At 43.4% G+C, this 21,062-nt stretch overlaps 1 protein-coding gene across 1 annotated transcript in view; it reads right to left on the bottom strand.

Annotated features, from left to right (window-relative positions):
- Positions 1-399: 399 nt before the first annotated feature.
- Positions 400-21,062, bottom strand: part of LOC111224277 (versican core protein-like) — a 31,218-nt gene continuing 10,555 nt past the window's right edge. Inside the window, exons 7-13 of the mRNA XM_022748703.1 lie at positions 11,908-12,021; positions 11,682-11,795; positions 7,023-7,181; positions 5,983-6,065; positions 4,312-4,456; positions 3,176-3,358; positions 400-3,068 (exon numbers count right to left, since the gene is read on the bottom strand). Coding sequence (XP_022604424.1) covers positions 2,821-3,068; positions 3,176-3,358; positions 4,312-4,456; positions 5,983-6,065; positions 7,023-7,181; positions 11,682-11,795; positions 11,908-12,021 — 1,046 coding nt within the window. The 3' untranslated portion in view covers positions 400-2,820. The remainder of the gene's footprint in view (positions 3,069-3,175; positions 3,359-4,311; positions 4,457-5,982; positions 6,066-7,022; positions 7,182-11,681; positions 11,796-11,907; positions 12,022-21,062) is intronic.

Raw genomic sequence — 21,062 nt, 5'->3', positions numbered from 1 at the left:
ACTGCGAAATGTAAGTGTTGGGTTTCAGCTCAGTTCAACAGTTAACGGTACAACTGTTAAACCCATCGGCCTTCAAAACCTCAAGTTTTTGAGAAAGGAAAGTGACTTGTTGTCAAGGTTGCTAGGCGACAGGAGCCGCGCTTCACGACGCAACAGTAAAGGGAGCGGGCACAGCTGTTGGCCAAAAGCAAAAATCCTCCGTAGATCAGACTGTCTCATTTTGGGTTCGGCCTTCGCTCTCTACAACGTCTACGAAGGAACACACCTGGCGAGGACATTTATCTCCCCCTCTCCCCCTCTGGAGGAAGGACTCATTTCTCACATGTGAACCGACCCCCCCCCCAAATCAATCAAGAAAAGTACCGAACACCAGAAATAAAACTGCACACACAGCTCAGGTGGAGTTATAAGAGTTCATATTATTGCACACACAGCTGACAACGACATTGACACCAGGATGATGGACTTTTTTTTTTCTTTTACAGTAACTTGAACAGAGAGAGAAACAATGATTACATAAAAATAAGCTCTTGTGCCACAGACACAGTAAACCCCACTAACCACATGGAGTAGAAAAAGATTTTTAAAAAATGCATATACACTGACAAACAATATATAAAAAGGAAAACATGGGAAGAAGAAGGTAAAATTCATAAGGGTCATATAAAAAAAAAAAAATCTCGTGGAGGATGCAGAAGTCGTCTCTATGCGTCTATTTCACATTCCCTTATTTGTTGGGTTAAAAACAGTTTCCAAAGCAACACACTACATCAAGCTGAGAACAACAACAACAACAAAAACAAACCCAACTTCATAAATGTAGAAAATGTTCGTTTTGGTGGTGAATTCATCGGGTCACAGCGAAAATGAAAAAGCATCAACAGCTCAGCTAACGGTGCTAAAACAGATGCAGCGAACGTCTCTGAAAACGACGAGATGTTCCCTCTGCAGGAAACAACACGGCAGAATCTGTAAACAGCAAGGAAGTCGTCATTAACAGAATCACTTCAGTTCCAATGACCTTTGTTTAATATCACAGTCCATTCATAGTTTAAGTATACAATAAGTTAAATTCTTATGGCTTCATATAGTATCTATATTATATATCCTATGATTAATATCCACAGCACACACCACACATTCATAATAATCTACTGTCCTCTCTCAGCTCTGTGTGCCACTCTTTAAATCTCCCCTCCCTCATTTAAAAACCTTTTTTCTACGCTAAAAAATATTTTGTACAAAAATCTACAAGGGAAATCAACCAGTTAAAGATATGGGTCGTAATAAGCTGCACGAACTGAGGCTGGACAAACTGGACATGTTCTGTGATAATAATTTAAAGTGATGCGTTCATGGTCTTTATAGTCGATCAATAACATCATCTAAATCCTAAACTCTACTGGACTACAGCTCGTGAAAAAATAAACGGATATTTCAGTGAATATTGTGTTGACATTATACTGGTCATTTTGTATGTGCCGTATTTTTCTCAAAATTAAAGGTGCCCTGAGGAGTTTTTGACCACTAGAGGCGCTGCAGAGCAACAGTTTTTAATAGTGGTTGTCAGGACGTGAAGCACAGTCCTGCCGATGCCGTTTGTACGAGCCAAGAAGTGGAGAAATGCATTAATGTAAATATTATAATGAAAAACGTACTTATATTTAAGCTACCTGAATTGCAGAACCTGCTTTTGCTCCATCTTTATATTTTTCTTCTTACTATGTTTATTGGTATGAACCAAAAACACCAAAACAAATTCCTTGTAATGTGAAAACCTGTTTGATGATGAACCTGATTCTGATGCTGTAAAACACCAAGAAAAGCATGAAGGAGGAAGACCGCTACGACCTCGCAGGGCAAGGGTTACAGATACACTGAAGTTATCAATACGCTACTTTTTGGTAGCCTTGATAGCTTGTCTCCTTGTACTGTATGAGGGTAAAACAGTGAAGAAGAACCCAAAGGAGTATTTCACCCATTTAGCATTGCGCTTCTATAACAATAGCTGTGTTTTCATCCACCTATTTTTATGTGTATTTTCGATTTGTGCATAAAAAAAATCTGAAGGAAATACTGGAAAATAAAATAAAAATGCAACAAAGTGCAGCGGAAACAAACGTAGTAAAAATGTCAGGAAACATCAGATGTGTGTGGAGCGATGACGAGGAGGCTGGAAACCTTCCTCACATTAGCAGGAAACAAACAGACATGTTCCATAGTGCTAGCTTAGCTTTCCTAATCAGTCATGTGACCATCGCCTCGAAGGTCGCACCGTTTCTTGGACAGTTTCTCTCACGGACGTAAACAATTAGTAGATTTAAAATTCTTCCAAAAAATAAAAATTAAAAAATTGCTTTGCTTAATGTTTAACGATAAAAGAAATGCATTGAACGCACAATGTTTTCTCTTTGAACACAACTGTGATTGTTGACAGAAAAAGAGACTCACACGGGGCACCTATAAAGTGAGATCTCACAGAGAAGTCCAGAGAAGAGAACAATGACTCACTAGAGTTTCACAGACCACCCACCCGTGTGGTGTTTGACTGTTGGGTTAACCACACAGTGAGGCCATGAAGGCACCGGTCTTCCTGTTGAGAGCTCTGAGACTAACTTTACAAATGAACTAAATTCTCACGAGTGTGACGGTTCGGATCCTGGAGTGTTTGTGGACAGTGTGCTGGTGAAGCGTCTCCCTTTGTCCTTTTCAGAGCCATCCATAGACAGTTCAGTACATCACTCCGTCTGTCTATCGATGCCTCTGCACTGACGCGGCCCGCCTGCCGCCAAGCCGATTAATAGAAACCCACAAAGAGAATCAGTGTCTGATGGGATCCTGGTTCTGTGTCTGGACCTGTGGTTCCCTCTTCTCCCTCTGGACTCGGTTCTGGAACGGGTTCCAGAGGCTCTGCAGGATGTTGTAACTCTGCCGCTGCTGCTCCTGGTTTTGACTGTGTTTCTGATGACTCTTGGAGTGATGGACGTGGTGGTTGTAATGCCTGCTCTGCTGCTCGTTGTTCTGGTTGCCGTGGCGCCGGAGAGTAAATGAGTTGTGGTAAGTTGCGGCTGAAAGACAAAACGGGAAAGAATTAAAAGAGAAAACAATTTACAGCCTTGTTATTATGGAGCAGTATGTCGTCCTCCGGTCTGGAGACCCCGACGTCAACACTCACGGCTCATGCAGGTGACTTTCGGTGTGTCCCACTGGCCGTGGGCCCGGCAACGTATCGTGGGGCTGTGTCTCTGGATGAAGCCCTGTTTACAGTGGTAGCGGAGCAGGGAGTTGATCTCGTATCGAGGCTTCATGGCTCCAAACACTCGAGCATCCTTCACCACGGGGGGCTGCCCACATGACACTGCAGGGGAGGAAAATATAGTTAATAAAGTTATAATGTGGCAGAGAAAAACAAAGACAAACAAAAGCACAAACAGCATCAGAGGCAAACACAGACGTCACAACATTAACGTAAAGTTTAAAATTGACCAATGGGATGAGACTTTATAGTTTTAAATAACTCCATTTATACCCAGGAAACAGGCCTGAGATCTGCTCTGCTGAGCTGAACAGAGTTTTCTTCTCTACTTTGTCATACAGAACGCCGTGCTGCGTTCACAGTCATGCCATTTAAATATAAATTGTGTTCTTAACGTCACTGCCAGACATTTCTAAAGCGTATTACAAGTTTACAGACTGAGCTCCTAAATTAGTGACTGATTTGCTTCTTATCAAAGTTTTTTGGCTTTCATTTTATAATAAAACCTCCTGGAGATGCATTAAAGGACAATCTGAGATCAGAGAACTGTTGGACGGCTTCCAAACAGCTGATCATAAAACCCTACAACAAAGAGTCTACAGCCACGTTAGCAGCTCTGTGAGGCCACACTTCTGAGCTAATGCATGTTCACCAGCTTAGTTTAGCACATTACTACATTATTATATTTGCTAATTAGCAGTAAGCACATAGTGCAACAGGTACTGGGTCGTAAACCAAAGTGCTGGATGAATTAAAATGTGGCCTGATGATGGATGAAAAGTCAGAGAATCAGCAAAGTTATTAGAGATATTATAGATATAAAGTTATATAACCCTCCGGAGGGGAACATCCAAATTTTATGTTAATGCATATCACAGTTAATATTCTAGACATTTCAGTCTGAAACTGCTTTATGACCCGTCATCAATATCATATTTGAATAATTGAAAAATTGATAAAAGGAACACAGGAGATCAATCTATCTAGACATGATGTGTAGTTTATGGGGTTAAACAAATGAGAGTTTCTTTGTGTGTGTGTGTGTGTGTGCGCACCTGTTCCCTTCTTGCAGGTGAAGGTCAGGTGATAGTTGCAGGGCACGTCGTTCCACTGCCCCCCCTCATGCCAGATCATCACCACACAGTCCTCTCCAGACTGGAAGAAGCTGTCCGGCTGGTTCGGCCTCCAGTGGTCGTATTGCTGCCAGAACACAAGTTTTCACTGCTTTTAGTTTTATGGTGAAACTCTAAAACAATAATAAATACTGCAATAAACATGAAGTTATTATCCAATCCATACATGGACGTGTTAAAACTGGGTCACTGCTTCATTGTTTCCCTGCCACAGTCAATACAGCTCAAACACAGGGAACCGCTGCCCGTCCCCAAGAGGAGACGGTGATTATTGAACACATGTGGCTGGATGTAATTCTCACAGAGACCAGAGAGTCGCGCTGCTGAGACGAACATCAGCGCAGCAGGTTTGAAAGACACCAACAGCTCTCTGAGCTTTAGATGCACAAATAAAGTTCCTTTAGTTCGTATAAAAAGAAGAAGAAGAGAAAATTTGCACATGCACACACACATACATGTAGAACACATGCACTCTCTGTAGGTACAAACTGCTCTGGATAAAATCTCAGCAACAGTAAGGGTGTTGCCTCTATTCTGATGATAACACATTACAACAACAGAGCCCCCGGTGTCAGGTTTCAGGCTCTGAGCTCACATCACTTTCACTGCGTGATTCAGCTCACATGCCTGAACAGCTGAGCGTTCCCAGCAGACGCTCAGTGTGTGTGACAGTGATCAGCCATCGTGACTGAAGACACTGAGGAGACGATGATGTGGAGACAGAGCTGCACCCAGGAAGTGATGGTTTTTAAAGTTTCTTTTCTGCCATAAAATAAAAATATGAAAAAAATGTTCTTATTTTCAAAGCATCAGAGTTGAAGAGCAGCTGCTGGTTCCTGAATAAAATGTAGATATTTTAATGCTTGTTTGTGTCATAGACTGTAAATAACGATGGACGCCGCCTCTGTGACGTCACCCACTGGTTTCTGAAGCTCAGAGTGAGCTGCTTCACTGTTGTCATCTTGGCAGTGCCTGACTCCGCCCCTAACTCATGCAAAAATGGGCAAAGAGGAGGGGCCTGTGTGGATCTGAGACTTCGGTGAATAGGATCATCCACCTGTCACTCAAAGTTTTCATTATTAATTAAATCTGCAGATTATTTCTCAATTAACTTAAATTGATTGCTTTGTTTATGAAATTAAATGTGAAAAAAACAGTGAAAAATGTGCTGGTCTAATGAGTCATCTTCAGATTGTTTGATCAACCGTTGACATTTAGTTTAAAATTAGAGAAAAATATTTGGTATTTTTTCTTGACAGATTCATTTTCTGTTTATTGACACAGTCATTAATCGACTAAACGTTTCAGCCCAAAACTTTCCACCTTGTCTGCTTCTTGAAAAAAGAAAAGTCAGAGGATCACCATGGTTCATCCTCAGGGGAACGCCAACGTCTGAACCAAATGTCACGACGATCCATCCAATAGTTGCCGAGACATTTCACTCAAAATCACAAATGTCAACCACATGATGTCGCTAGAGGAAATCACCAAAGTCAGCATGATTCATCCTCTGGGAACCGTGAACGTCACCACTAACGTCCAACACAGATACAAACAGACAGTCAGCTCTATTAAACTGCGGGCTGGTCTTACCATCGGCCTGCCGTCGGTCCACCTGAAGTCCCTCTCAAACATCTTGTCGTTGAGGCCGATCCACTGGTAATCACTGCCCAGACCTACAGGGGAAAACACAGCAGAATATTAATTAGACGGGACGTGTGTGAGATTTTAACGAAGTCAGGAAACAGAGCAGGAGAAGAGCAGCTGGTTAACGGATGAAGGGACGAAGACGATCAGGATCAAACCAGTGTTTTTAGGGGAGATAGTCTGTTGATTCGTGGTTTAAAGGTGTGTCCTCAGCAGGAGAGAAATCAACAGTGTGAACTAATGAAAGCGCAGGAGGCAGAGGAAACTGTTTTATCAGTCAGCAGCTTCCCCAATAAACTGAGAGACGGTCTGCATGTTGCTCGGACACAGTCGGCCTCATCTTTCTGTGGAAACTCTGTTTAAACCGACAACGTTTTATTGCGTCTTTTATCTTCTAAACACTCGTCGGTGGATTACAGACGCCGGAGGAGCTGTTTTCTTAAAGTGCACTGACCTACAGAGGCTGAGGCATCACTAACAGACGGACTTGTTTACGTACGATTAGACTTCAGTTTATCAATGGGAGGCACAGAAAGAAGTCTCAACATTTAAACACAAAGTCAGTTTTTTAACAACCTTGATCTCAGAGTTTTGTCCTGGTAGCTAAACTTTGGAGTTGATTCCATGTAAATGCACCAAGAACATCTGATATAACGCTTCACTGAATATTATAAATGTTTCTTTCACAACCATGAGTCAAAGTTAAACATCTGGAGACAGTTTTCTAAAATGCAATAGGGGTTTGCAGCAAACAGTTTGGGCCACCATGTGATTATTTTTCAGACCCTGTGTCATTGATCTGATGCTTTCCTTGATGGACTCTGATGAAAAGTGTCGCCACAGCCCCAAATATTATTCAGTAAATGTCAGTAAAAAAAATCAATCTACAGTTATTTAGGAGAGCAGTCGTTAAGCTGTAGCTTTAGTTTCTCCTCCTAAATCGTCACATCAGGAGTCGTAGCTCAAACGCCACGTCACGGACTTACGATTGACGAACAGCTGTTCCTCCTGCGACAGGATGCTGGCCAGGTGAGCTCCGTGCAGACGACACTCCCTCTCAGCGGCGTCCCAGGTCCGACGGTGGGTGAAGTACTTGTAGCAGTGAGACTGAAACTTCTGCCAACCAAATCCACACACCTCGGTGTCTGCAGGGGGGAAGACAGAGCAACAGTTAGAGAACTGTTCATGATAAAAAGTTCGAGTCACTTGTGCAGACATCTGCACAAAAGCAAACATTTCTTATCAGACAGAAACATCAGCCTGCAGTAATATTTACTTCTGGTGCTGATTTATTCTTTATTAACTCATTATCTACTAAACAGTTTACAGTCTGTAAAACAGAGCACGCTCTTTGCCATAGCAACCGTTTTAATCCACCTACTAAAGCCTCAGTATCTGCCTGGAAAGTCGTGGCAACCACATAGCAACCACCTAGAAACACCAAGGTAACACCTTAGCAACCACTTAGCATCTAAGACCAAACAACCACCTAGCAACACCACAACAATCAGGCTGCATTCACACTGATTTACTACAATACAGGTGCAAATACGAAGTCACGTGGAGCAGGCAGGAAGCTCATTGATTGCACAGTTTTTGTGATGTCGTCCTGCACCATCAGAGCTGCATGGAGCCACATGGGGAAATCAGTTTCTGGTGTCTGACGGCAGTTTAATGCTGCACTTTATGAGTCTTTATGTTCTCTACAGAGCTCATGAAGAAGTAACTGATGATGAGAATTATTATTTCAGACTTCAACTGAACCTCATGCATCATAGATACTGCCGAATAGAGATAGGAACGTTGTGTACCATAATATTACAGGAGGATCGTTATGTCTTTCACTTTTTATTGGGGAACTGATAATCAAAAAACTTCCAGTCACTCAGTCAGGTCAGTTCTCCCTGTTTAACATCCCAAAGATCAGCTCTCTGCTCCTCTCACAGCCTCTGGTCGTCTCTGACCTTCACTACGGTGACGCCCTTCTGGCAGAGCTGCAGCCTGCACATTAAAGCCTCTGCACACGGTCCAAAAAGCAGCAGCAGCAGCAGCAGCAGCAGCAGCAGAACATCTGGTCTTCATCCAGCCAGAGGCAGCTCATGTCACTCCACTTTTCATTGCTCTCTCCTGGCTTCCTGTTGCTGCACAGCCCCCGCCTACCTGAGCGCCCCCATGCAGGTGTACGAGCCCTCTGTTCACTACGATGCAAATGAGCGACGACTTGTCCTGCTGTCACTGCAAGGCAGGAAATCTCCAACCGACGTGCAGACTGGTGAGTGTCCGACCGACGACTGAGATCGGTGGAAGGAGGCCTGCAGGTCTTTTTTCTTGTTTAAGAAACCTTGCTCTCCTTCTATGCCGTTTCTCTCTCCGTCTTTCTCTGGCGCTCACCTGCAAAGTACTTACATGTTATTAATGCACCTGCAGCTTTGCGTTGAGGCACTGGATTCGTTTGCAGCTCACTTTGGGCTTAATGAATCAATATAAATACAAACAGAAAAAGAGTCTGACCGACGGTTTTCACACGTAAATGAACTAAACACACAAACACACCAGACACACCCAAACAGGTTACGTATGAAAACACACTGAGCAACGCCTCGCAGACTCTGAGTGACCAACCAGAAGAATTTTAGCAGCCATTTTGCAAATGTCAGAGAAACAAGCGCACTCTTCAGACATCAACAGCTCAGTTTGGAACAAGGGTCTTTATGCTGCTTATTTTTAACTTGATTATAATGTTGTTTAAAGCTGATTTGAGTCCATGCTGAAGCTACACAACAACTGAGAGAGAGAGAGAGAGAGAGAGAGAGAGAGAGAGAGAGCGAGCCGAGGGCCAGCTGGGGAATAATGGCCCCCTCACTGAATGAGCTCAGTAACACACAGTTGGACTTCATTAACTGTCACAACTCTCCAGTTGTCTGCAGGTCAGACCAACACAAACACATTAACACACACACTTAATGCACAACACACACATTTAGTTTGATGTACAATGAGTGTAAGCCGTATAATCAGCCCCTCTGCTTTGTCTGCCTCAGTAAACAATGGACGTTTTGTATCAGTCCCCTTCAGAATAAAGCGCGTGCCAATGAAGCAGTGATGGAAAGTTGCTGTCGAGGCTTCGGGGCATCAGCCGTCGCCAGCCCCGCCTCGTCTTTATAACCCCGCCGTGCAGCCACCTGGAGGGTCAGGTGAGGTCTCCGTGCCCACTAATAAATGCAGAGCTGTATTCCCGGACTCTTGCTTCTGGCAGTTTGAAAACAGCACAGCGCTGCTCTGATATATGGAGGGCATCAGGGTGCGTGCAGGAGGCCGGCCCAAACACTGCCTCATCCAGAAGATGACGGAGAGACGGACTGAGCCGGAGCAGGAACGATTCAATGGCACACAGCTGCAAAAGCTCTGTGGCCAGATAATCCAGCAATTATCTGTTTATTCTCCCTTTCTTTTTTTCCACTGGCAGAAATCTGTGAGAGGACAGATGTGTCTCTGCTGCTCTGTCTGCTAACTGCTAACTACTGCATGTATGTGGATGTGTAAACTACACACTGCTGCAGCCAGTAATTCATATGTTGTGCGGGCTGCACATGGATACACGTGGATCCACCCTGCAGACTGGGATTTCAGCGTCTTATTCACCACACCTTCTAGAAAAAGGGCTGATGATGAAAAGAGGCGTAGAAACGAGACAAAGAAGCTCGATCAGCCTGGAAATAAAAACGTTTTTTCACTCAAAATCTCATATTTTCCATTTTTACTCTCATGAAGGACAAAAACTAAAATTATTCCAAGAATATTCATCTAATGATTTCACTGTTCAGGAAAATGTTTTATTGATTTTCCAATAAAATATGAATAGTTTAACCTTCAATGATCAGAGTTGGAAAGTAACTAGAAAGTTCATTCTGATGAAGTATTTTAATTCAATGCCACTTTATATTTGTGCCCTGCTGATATACTATAAATTAAATCACCCATTTATGTAAATATATACTATAATAAATAATACATATTGTATCCCACTGTATATGATGGTTGTCATAGTATCACTACAGTATTATCATGTTATTTAACACTATTTTATATTCTTATCATATCTTTGTTGTGAGATATATCACCATTACATCGACAGGATATCAAATAAATGATATAAATTATCATTATATAATTTTTATTATCATTATATTGTTCTATTATTACTATTATTATTCTTTCTATTATTACATTCAGGATTACCTCATTTATTATCACTATACTTTCTTCAATAAGTCTAGTTTAGTAAAGGACCTGAACGTCCTCACCTCTGAAACTAGGAAAGAAATCATGTTAAACTGCAGTTAATTACATATTTAGAGTCATTTGATCATATATAGATGTGTGTATGCTGTGATCATATAAGTAGCTGTATTACTGTTTGCTCTCAGCTTGGTAACAGCCAGCGAGCTGAAAGAAAGTGTTGAGTTCAAGTTCACTGAAGAAACTTTAGAACTTTAACAATTAATTTTTACTGCTTGAGAAATGATACTGTACTTATTATTAACTGTGTCAGTAAAAGCAGCTGAACTGATGGACAGTGTGTTTTCGTCCAGTGGTTCAATGTTACGACTTCACAGCAACAACTGAACTGCCCTATAAAAAAAAAAAAGAGTTTGGCGTTATCACTTCATTTTTTCATTTTCTTAGAATAATATGAGCGACGTTAAACTCTCAGCACTAAAGCTGGTAAATCTTCATGGAAAATATTTGTCCTTGGAGTCTCTTTGTTTGCCTGAACCTCGATTAGCTGCTGAGTAATGACAGAAATATTGGACGAGCGGCTGGAAGTAATCTGCAGAGGAGCCGACGCCCAGCGTTGGAGGACAGCTGAGGAGCAGAGACCACAAGCTGTGTCCACCTGTGTGCACATGTGTCGGTGTGTGCACGGGTGTGGACAACTGAACAGTGTCAGTCCTACAAAGCAGTTTATGGGTTGTGTCTTTATTCGTCTCTTTCTCTCTCTTCTGTCTTAGTTTTTAAAAGTGACAGATCTGTTCTGCAGTCATTTCAGTGATCAATAGAAATGATGCTGAAAACTATTTAATCCTGCAGCGTCGTACCTGTGACCGAATCACAGCCGTGCTGATATTCAGGATGACATCACGACCTCGAGTGTGATATTACTTTTATACAACAGTTCTACGACGTCATAATGTTAAAATAAGCAACAACAGATTATAATTTATTGGTTTATTTTATCATTTATTTGACTAACCTTAACCCTAACGCCAACACAAATAGCTCTGCAACTGGACCGGTACTGGACTGTTGCTAAGCAACACATAAACATGTTCCTGACCTGCACAGTGCACACTACCTTGCTACCTTGTCTACACGTTAGCTCAGGTGTGCGCTGAAGTGTCCAGGCTTCTTCCCTTCATCCTCTGCTGACGACCAGACAACGTTTAATTCAAATGTTATATCTGGAAATATTTTCATCTTTGTTCCTTAAAATCTAAGGTCGATAACGACTGTTAATGTGACGGTGATTAACGGTTAATAGAACACCTGTAAAGCGGAGTGATACATGTCCAATCACATCACCTGGTCAGGACTAACTGTCGTATGACTGTAAGTAAGACTCATTGTATTAAAGTGTAGCTCACCGTGTTCACAGAGCTCTCCTGCGTAGCTGGGCAGGCACACACAGGTGAAGGAGTTGACTCTGTCCATACAGGTGGCTCCGTTCAGACACGGGTTGGACTGGCACTCGTCAACATCTGCAGACGCACAACACAAGCCGGCATTATTCCACATCCTCTGTCTGTCAGTGTGGGGTCAGAGTGCACGAGATGACCCATCTTTGTGTGTTATATATGTGTGTGTGTGTACCTGTTTCACACAGCTGTCCGGTGTATCCAGGTGCGCACATGCAGATATTTTGTGCTCCCCTCCTGTAGCAGGAGCCTCCGTTCTGACACACACTGATTGTGCACGGCAGGAGATCTACACAAAAGACACAATGCTAATGAAAACCCATTAAAATCAGACTAATAGCTGCACCATTAGCTAACATCACTAGTAGGGCTAGTTTACTTTAGCATTTCCAAAAGCAGAAACACAAGTAAAAATGTGGGGAACAGCTTGTCAGCTCTAACATTAGCATGACCAGCTAACTAGCTTACTACCTACAGTAGTGGTAGTAATCTTCAAAAGTCAAGGCCCATAAGGTTATCAGCTAGCTACCTACATTATTTTGTGGGGTTACAAATTACGTTAGCCTAAGCTAAGCTAACACTAACGGGTCTTTTCTGCTTTGTTTGGTTTTTGAAAAGTTTATGCTAATGTTACATTCAGCAAACTTGTCGGTTAGTCCTCGCCCTCAAATCCTTTTCTCTTGTACCGTTTGAAAATACAAACAATAAAGTAAAAATGTAAGGAATAGATTAAACAGTTTGTATGCTCTAACATTAGCATGACCAGCTAACTAGCTTACTGCCTATAGCAGTATCCTTGAGTTACTTCCAAAGTCAGGGAGCATAACATTAGCAGCTAGCTAACTACATTATTTTGTCCTTGCCAGTCTAGGCTAACTTAACACTAGCAAAAAAAAAAGTTTATGCTAATGCTATTCAGCAAACTCATCGCCCTCAAATCCTTTTCTCTTGTACCATTTGAAAATTTCATTTAAAAATGTACCAAACAAGGGTATGATAAAACAAATTTTACAGTCCAACCTACATTTTATTTGATTCTAATTAGATCTACACTGAAATACAAAAAAAATGCTGTTCTTTTATTTGCAAGATGATGCTAACTCAGCTTTAGCTTCTGTGCGTTATTATGATATCACGTACTGTATGTAGCCACCTGCAGCTTTTAAGTTTTTTCTGTTTGTTTTTTTGATAAATTGCTTCATTCTTTTTTTTTTTGTTTTGTTTTTCTCACGATCAGTTTCCAAAACCTCTCCAGGCCAAAACCCAACGATATTCAATTTAATATCACAAAAGAGAGAAAAAAATCTGCAATTCCTGCCATAATATAAGATATAATAATAGTTCTGATACTGATACTAGAACCGGAAATGCCTCAAATATTGCCTAAAACCTACCTCTGATGTTCACCGTGCTGGCCTCCACAGAATAAGCCGAGACAGTGCCGGTCTCTGGCTGCTCCGTGGCCTCGGTCTCTTCCGGTCTGCGAGGGGCCGTCTCCACCAGAGCGGGGACGATCTCTTTGTCATAGTCTTCAAAATCCTCTGGGAGAGGGGTGGCGGCCGGGTCGGGGAGCAGCGCCCACTCAGGGACGGAGTGGGTGCTTTGGTCAAAAGTGTATAAGGGCGAGGTGGTAGACAGGGCTGGCTGGCTTATGTACTTAGGGGAACCTGTGGTGGAACTTGGGGTGGAACTCGTGGTGGAACCTGTGGTGAAACCTGTGGTGGAACTCGTGATGGAACTTGGGGTGGAACCTGTGGTGGAACTTGGGGTGGAACTTGGGGTGGAACTTGGGGTGGAACTCGTGGTGGAACTTGGGGTGGAACTTGTGGTGGAACTTGTGGTGGAACCTGTGGTGGAACCTGTGGTGGAACCTGTGGTGGAACTCGTGGTGGAACTCGGGGTGGAACTTGTGGTGGAACCTGTGGTGGACTGTTCAGTCTGGTCTCTGTAAGGTTCGGCGGGGTGCGTGGTGTGGTCGTCGGAGGTCGTGGGTGCAGGCTCGGTGGTAACAGCGGGATGTTTCTTATCGTCTGTGGCAGCAGGGGAGGCAGGCGTGGAGGGTTCTGACGTGCTGGGTTCAGAGGTCACCTCCTTTATGTGTGCACGGAGTGTGGTTTGCTCTTCAACAGCTGCCGCAGCTGGTAAAACCGTGACGGCGACCTCTCCGGGAAGGTCAACCAGATTGTCCCTTTCCCCAGAACCCTCCCCGTCGCCGGACAGCTGCTCTGCACCTGAACCTGTTTCTGAACTCGTGTCAACAGCCGGTGAAACCACAGGGAGTTCTGTGACCTCGGAACCCGCCGCAGGTTGAGGCCTCTGGGTGTGAAAGGTAGAATGGATGGGTGGTAGCGTGCTGGTAAGCCTGGGCGTCTCCGGTGGGTCTTGCCCTGAAGCTTCGTCTTCTCCAGAGGCTGAACCTTCAGAGTCTTCAGTCTGGGTCTGTGTGGTGGTTTCTTGTGACCGCGTGTCTGGGGTCGACGTAGGAAGCTCGGGACCCCCGATTTCGGCCTCGTCAGTCATCACGCTCACCTGGCCGTCTGCGGCAGGGGTGGGCACGGCGTCGTCCGCAGAGCCCTCCTGCGCAGCACCGTCAGGGCCAGCGGTTGCAGAACCTTCCATGTCCTCGTAGACGAAGACCGCAGCAGTGACGGGCTGGGAGACACCGGGGAGGACCGGGCCTGACGGTGTGCTAGGTGCTGGTGATGAAACAGGGTGTGTGAAGGCGGTTGTGGTGGTGGTCTGATCATCTGGTTCTTGGGTTCTGACTCTGTCATAGTCCGCATCGGCATCCGTACCCGAATCTGTAACTTCATCTGGGTACAAATCTGCAGAATGAGTGACGGCATCACTGGTTTCCTCTGTGGGCGTCTCCTCTGTGTGGATCTCTAAGAGATTGTAGTCAAAAGGAGTCGTGCTTTCCTCTTCCTCCTTCTCCTCCTTCTCCTCCACCTCCACGTCTTCTACCCGAACAGGTGTAGCCGTTTCAAACTGATCACCCCTGGCTTCCTCTGGCTGCTCCGGCTCAAATGTCACCTGGTCGGATCAGAAAAGTAGTAGTCGAGTAAATAAAGAGGAATCGGTCTTTCTGTCAGCGTTAAATTCATCAGTGAAATAGAAATAAACCAGTATTCTCTTTAAAAACGCTCCAGCGTGTGGACAGTACCTCATGTTTTCCGTTGACAAAGCTGACGGTCGGAGGCAGGTTGATGGGTGAAGCCTCCGGAGAGTCGACGTCTCCGCTGCCCTGGACGGCGTCACTGGTGACCTGTGAAAAGTCAGGCATGTGGGGGAACTGGGAGTGGGAGCCGTCGAGGCCGCTCACAGGCTGGTTTATGAAATCCAGGATGTGGTCGACTAGAGACAAACAAGAAACAATAAGACAGTTTAACAGTGAAATAACATTTTGTTCTACTGTTAATCTGATGGACTTTAACGATATTATGACGAACTGTAATAACTAAGAGTCTAAAGGTAGAGAGTCAGATGCTGCTGGAAAGACCTTTCGTTAAAGGTAATTTATGGTTTGTGATTTTGGATTAAATAAATATAATTAGTTTGACCTGACTGTATCGGCACAGTAACAATATCACACCTGCATCTCATCATTACCTTTTTCATACATGTGAACTTTTCTAGAGTTGGTTTGTTTTCAGCTCCTCAGGTGAGGATCTGCTTCTTTTCTCTCTTTTATATGATTGTAAAGTGAATATTTTGGGTTTCGGACGGTTGGTTGGACAAAACAGACAATATGAAAACATCAGTGTGGGAAATTATAAAGGACATTTTATAGACAAAACAATTACTTGAAAAGACAATTTGCACATTAACTGATAATGAACATAATCCTTAGCTGCAGCCCGACATTGAACTTGCAGCTGTAATCGAACTTTTCTTTGATAAATTTAGAAAAATTATGATCAAATAAAGAGAAAAAATATGATTAAGGAGAAACTTATCGATCTGTTTTAGCTTGATTATGCATCACAGATTCAAAATAACCTAAATAACTTGTCTTGTAATAAACACTGCAGACTGGGAGCAGGATTGAGTTACTATTTAAAGAAAATGTAAACGTGACAGAGAATCATGTGCCGACTTCTGGGGGTGCTGCTCTCGAACAATGCCGGCTTGTGTCTGTTCATTAAGACTTTACGGTACACATGGAAGCTATATCTAAAACGCAACACGAACACGGCGCCGAGTGTAGGGATGCTTGTGCGAGGACGAGCAGAGACGCACGCTGTGACCACACCGGGAGCTTCTCTTTGAACTGAACCCGTGTGACTCGTTAACACACGGCGAGGCCCGGCGTGCAGAAAGCCTCCGTGTGACTCTGAACTCCATCCCACATGAAACAGGAAGAGTTTCCATCAAAACACTCGATGCCTCGGTTTTCCTAATTTCCTCAGGTTGTGGACTCAGCGAGCTGCTGGGCCTCACACGCTGGATGTGAGGATATATATTACCTGTGCAACAGAAGACGCCCGCCACATATAATAAACACAGCTCCTGGAAGATGGCACCACTCGGCCGGGGGGTAATAAACACAGGAGCACTGTAATTTGAGGGTTTGTTTTGGGGGCCCTTGGCAAACCCAGACATGGGGCCTCTTTCCCTGATTGAGAATGTTATTGCTATTGAGGAGGTTATTGATCGCCATGCAGTCATCTAAAGTGGTGAACTTAAAGGAACAGTTCCACATTTTGTAGGTCAGTGTCACACCTGTAATTCTCTTCATTTGGTCTTTGACAAAGGAAAAAATGTAATTTGTTGTTGCATTTTAGTTGTTTTTCCTACAATATATTTAACAATAATATGACTGAGTCGTGGTTTTCACTGCATCCTCCAACATTTTACTGTCACTGATTAACTGATAAATTATATTTAGCTTGTTGAATTGCATCATAATAAACCTGAAGCACTTTTTAAGTATGATGCAGCTTTATTACATGGGAGGAAATTGACTAAAACCGACACGATCATGCAATTAATCGATTTGTCGATTCTATTTAAAAAATTTTAATCAGCATCTAGTTTTATTATCGATTTCATTGTTTATCATCTTACAGTCAAAAATGCCAAATATTTTCTGATTTGAGTTTCTCGAATGTGAAGATTGGACCTTTTTTCTTTGTCATACATGAGATTAAACGGAACATTTTACGGTCTTGACTGTTGGTTGAATAAAAACAAGAGACCAACACTGATAAACTTGGACTGTGGGAAGTTTTAACAGCCACTTCAACCAGAGGCCTGTGGCCCCCCGAGCCCCTGGGGCCCCCGGGGCCCCTGGGTATGCGCCTGGTAGGTCTGTTCAGTAATCGGTCCACGGTGGAGAAGTTGTTAGTTAGTTGTGGTTTGTTGCGACTCTCTCCCCAGATGTTTAAACCCGACTCTTCATGAACCTCTGCTGCTTTCCCATCAGAGACTCTGTGATGTGTTTACAATATGTTAAGCTACAAAACTGGCCCGAGTGGAGATGACTGACTTCATAACTTTCCACATCTGGCTCTGCAAACTGTGTGTGTGTGTTTGTGTGTTTGTGTGTTTGTGTGTGTGGGAATCTCTCAGCACACAAAGGTAACAAACCATTAACTGTTTCGTATGAAGACAACACACACAGGCCTGAATGCAGCGGAGCAGGTTACTGTAAAGTCCCTGACAGCACGGCGAAACAAACATGAGGTCAGACAAACGTTCTCGCTGAAAGAACCCAGAGTTTCACATTTCACATGAAACTGTCGGGTCCCAAAACACAAAGGGGGTTGCACAAGGTTGCCGGGGGGGGGGGGCATATGTGGAAATATCCATGTATGCTCACAGATGTGGAACAGACTGGTATGAAATCACACAGCGTCCTCTCTGGAGTCTGAATGAGTGTTATTTCTCTGCTGGAGCTCGTTCAGAGTCAAGACGCTTCAAATCACGACATGAAAACAAAACTTTGCTGTTTTGATGGATCAACACGAGAGAAGAGTTTAGATCAACTGAGGGACTCGATGTTTAAAAGGAGTGGTTCAACATTTTCAGCTGAGCATCTTCATGTGGAGGATGGGATATCTGTGTTCAGTGCAGAGCTGGAGTCGGGATGTGGTTAGCTTAGCATAGCATAAAGAGTGGAAGCAGGGGGAAACAGCTAGCCTCAGTCTGAAGTTCAAGAATAAATCTGTGTAGGAACAAGAGTTGCTGGCAGGAGAATGTTTTAGACCAGACTGATGTTCAGCTTCTCATTTCAAAATAAATGCATTTCCCAAAACACTGAACCTTGCCAGAAACTAAACAATATAATTAATACAAAAGGCGAGGATAATATTTAGTATTTAGTTATTTGACTCAATCAACTTAAAAAGAGACGAGTCACTGCGTCACCCTTTAAAGGAATAGTTCACCAGATGGAGATCAATCTAATGTCAGTGTGTACAAACCTGGAGTCAGGACGGGGTTAGCTTAGCTTAGCATAAAGACTGTAAGGAGAGGGAAACAGCTAGCTTAGCTTAGTCCAAAGTTCAGAAATATACCTTGAACTATTCCTTGAAAAATACACTGATAAAAATTACTAATATGAAAACAACAACAATCTAATTCTAAAAAGAGACTAATACGTTTACCAGGGAAAGTTATTTATATGTTTTGTTGTCTTTTTATTTACCATGAGTAACTAATACTCCTGTAATTAATAGTGAAGCAGTCTAATGATTCATGATAAATAATTCTATGATATAAAAAATAATCCTTTTAAAATGTGTTTCAAAAATCCTCAGTTTGGTCTCAACATGATAAAACACACTTTTCTATGAATAGTTAAAGCACCATTAAAGTGTATTCTCTAAAATGCTCTGTTTAAAAAAGGAAAAATATTATTTATATGAAATATTATATATTATTAAGTAGATAATATTCTTCATCATGACTGTGGGCAACACAAGACAACATGAAACCAGAGGTGTGACTCACCTGACTGATTCTGGCTGTGCACGTTGACGATGATGAGGTGGAAAGGTGGTTTGGCCGACGACTCTTCGCCGTCAGGTATGACCAGTGACGGGTCGAGGTCAAAGGTCGGTATAGGTCCGGGGGTGACGTCCTCTTTGAAGACCACTGCTGGATGCTGCTGCCCGACGTCTCCACTGCCGTCCGCGGGGCCGGGCTCCGGGGTCAGGGTCTGTGGGTCGACATGCTGCTGTGGCGTGATCTCTTGTGGTTTCGGTGTAGTCTCCACGCTTGGCTCCGCCCCCTCGGTGGTCTCTGGAAGCCAACTCGGTCTCGTTACGGTTTCCACCCACACCTGTGCTGGGGTCACCGCAGCTTCCACCTCAGACCCATCGCTGCTGCCTCCCTCCCCGCTGCCTGACGCCACCTGGCCTCCTTTGTCTCCCCCATGGGAGATGTCAAGGTACGGGGTCTGTGAGCGGGTGGTGGGTAAGACGGGCAGCTGCAGGGGGACCGCCACGTCTCCTCTAACTGGCACCGTCTCCACCTTGTTTACGTCAAGGCGCTGACTATCGTTGTCTAAGACTAAGGGGGTGGGGGTGAGGGAGGCTGTGGTGCGAGGGGAGGTGTGGGGGAGTCCATGCTGGTCTGGTGAGGCTGTGTGTGGTCTCTCTGTCGGTAGATGTGCTGCAGGCTCTGCTCTCCTTGTTTGAACTTCAGCCTGTTCAGGCTCTGAGAGCGGCCACAGTGTGGTGTTGGGGGGCTCGGATGTGGCGTCATCGGTCGTCGGACTCATGGTCGTTGGCTCCGGTAGTTTGGCTGTGAGAGAGGGAAACAGAGTCCTGAATAATTGGAAACACACACGTTCAGTTTGTTTGTATTTCAGCTTTCTGAGACGCTGTTTGGCTGACGGCTCTAAAAACTACAATACCCATGAGCCTCGGCTGCCGTTGCCATGGAGAATGCAAAGGTGAGTCAATTTAAGCTGTAGATTTTATCATCAGTTTTCTCTGCAATATAACCTTTAGCTTCAGTTTTACCATCAGCTGTGTATGTAATAGAAATGGAAGCTCCGTGATTGGATGTTTCTTGCTGAAATGCACGCTGGGAGTTGAAGTACCTTTGAGCGTTTAATCAAAGAACAAGATACTTTCACACACAGTTCATCTTTGGTAGTTTAACGTCCATCCAAGACTTGAAGACAGAAGTGTGAGTCATGAAACATCGTCCGAAGAAAATTATATTTATGTTAATTCACAGGTACCAGTTTGATTAATTGATTTATTTACTGATCATTCATCATCTGGGTTTGAGCTCCTGATAAGACGACTCATGAAAGCACTGCTTGTCATTAGCTAGCCTGTTAGCCAACATGACACAGCTGCACCAGCAATCATCTGTAACTGTTTGTATTGACTCTAAAGCATCATTTAGGTTTATTAAGGTTCACAGGTCGCAAATAAACCTGCAGTTTAAACTCTAAAAATAAACTAAAAATAAGACACAAGTTATAACATAGTGGGGTCAGTCCCTTCAAAATAATCCTCTCTGTTGGATTACATTTATCTTTTGTTCCTTCACATCCACCTGAAGGTTTATTTTCTCCACGTGATCAATCACAAAAAGTTCATCTTACATCTGATTGGTTCAGATCTTTAACGTTTCTTCGCATTAAAAACCTTGTGAAAGTGCGAGAGACTGAAACGTTAAAGTGAGTCTGAGTGAGAATGAAGAGTTTTTAAGTGGTTTCTGCCAAAGAAACTACATTACATAAAACTGACATATTATGTTAATAATAACCAAAGACTTAATGGGCAGAAAATGAACCTTAAACCTTGTGCTATGTTTTGATAAATGCTGCACAGTGATGTAAATTATCCCTCATTCATCAAGAGTGGTCTGAAACGTGTAAAACTGAGAGTCTGGTCCTTCAGAGAACGGTCCACTGGAGCCCACGTCACATGTTGACAGAATGAATCAGTGTCGTCGTGACTCATTAAAATAAGAAAACCCTGCTATCTGGAAAATGCTAATCATGCTGCTGTCGAGCTGCAGTTAGCTTACAGCGCGCTATAAAAGGAAATGAAGCAGCTTTGATTTTTGAAACATGAAGTCACCTGTCGAGAATAAAACAGTCTGAGGCCTGGACACTGTCAGAAAAATAACAGAACAATAACATCCAACTTTTTTTATTTTTTTTTAGGGGAAATGTTGCTTAGAGAGAAAGTGGTTTTCTTTTCCTCTCCACTCTAAACAGACACAGAGTTTAAGGCCCTGAACGCACCGTGAGGCTTTTGTCCTGAAAACAGCCCGTGATGCTCGCAAAGATTTATATCTCATAATGATGGAATACATACCATGAGAAAAGACAGGAAATAAGACTCCCAAACACACACCCAA

This window comes from Seriola dumerili, unplaced genomic scaffold (genome assembly GCF_002260705.1).
Source record: "Seriola dumerili isolate Sdu_G_001 unplaced genomic scaffold, Sdu_1.0 BDQW01000128.1, whole genome shotgun sequence".
Lineage (NCBI taxonomy): Eukaryota > Metazoa > Chordata > Actinopteri > Carangiformes > Carangidae > Seriola > Seriola dumerili.
The sequence above is the reverse complement of the archived record's forward strand: the minus strand, read 5'-3'. Positions and strand labels throughout refer to the sequence as shown.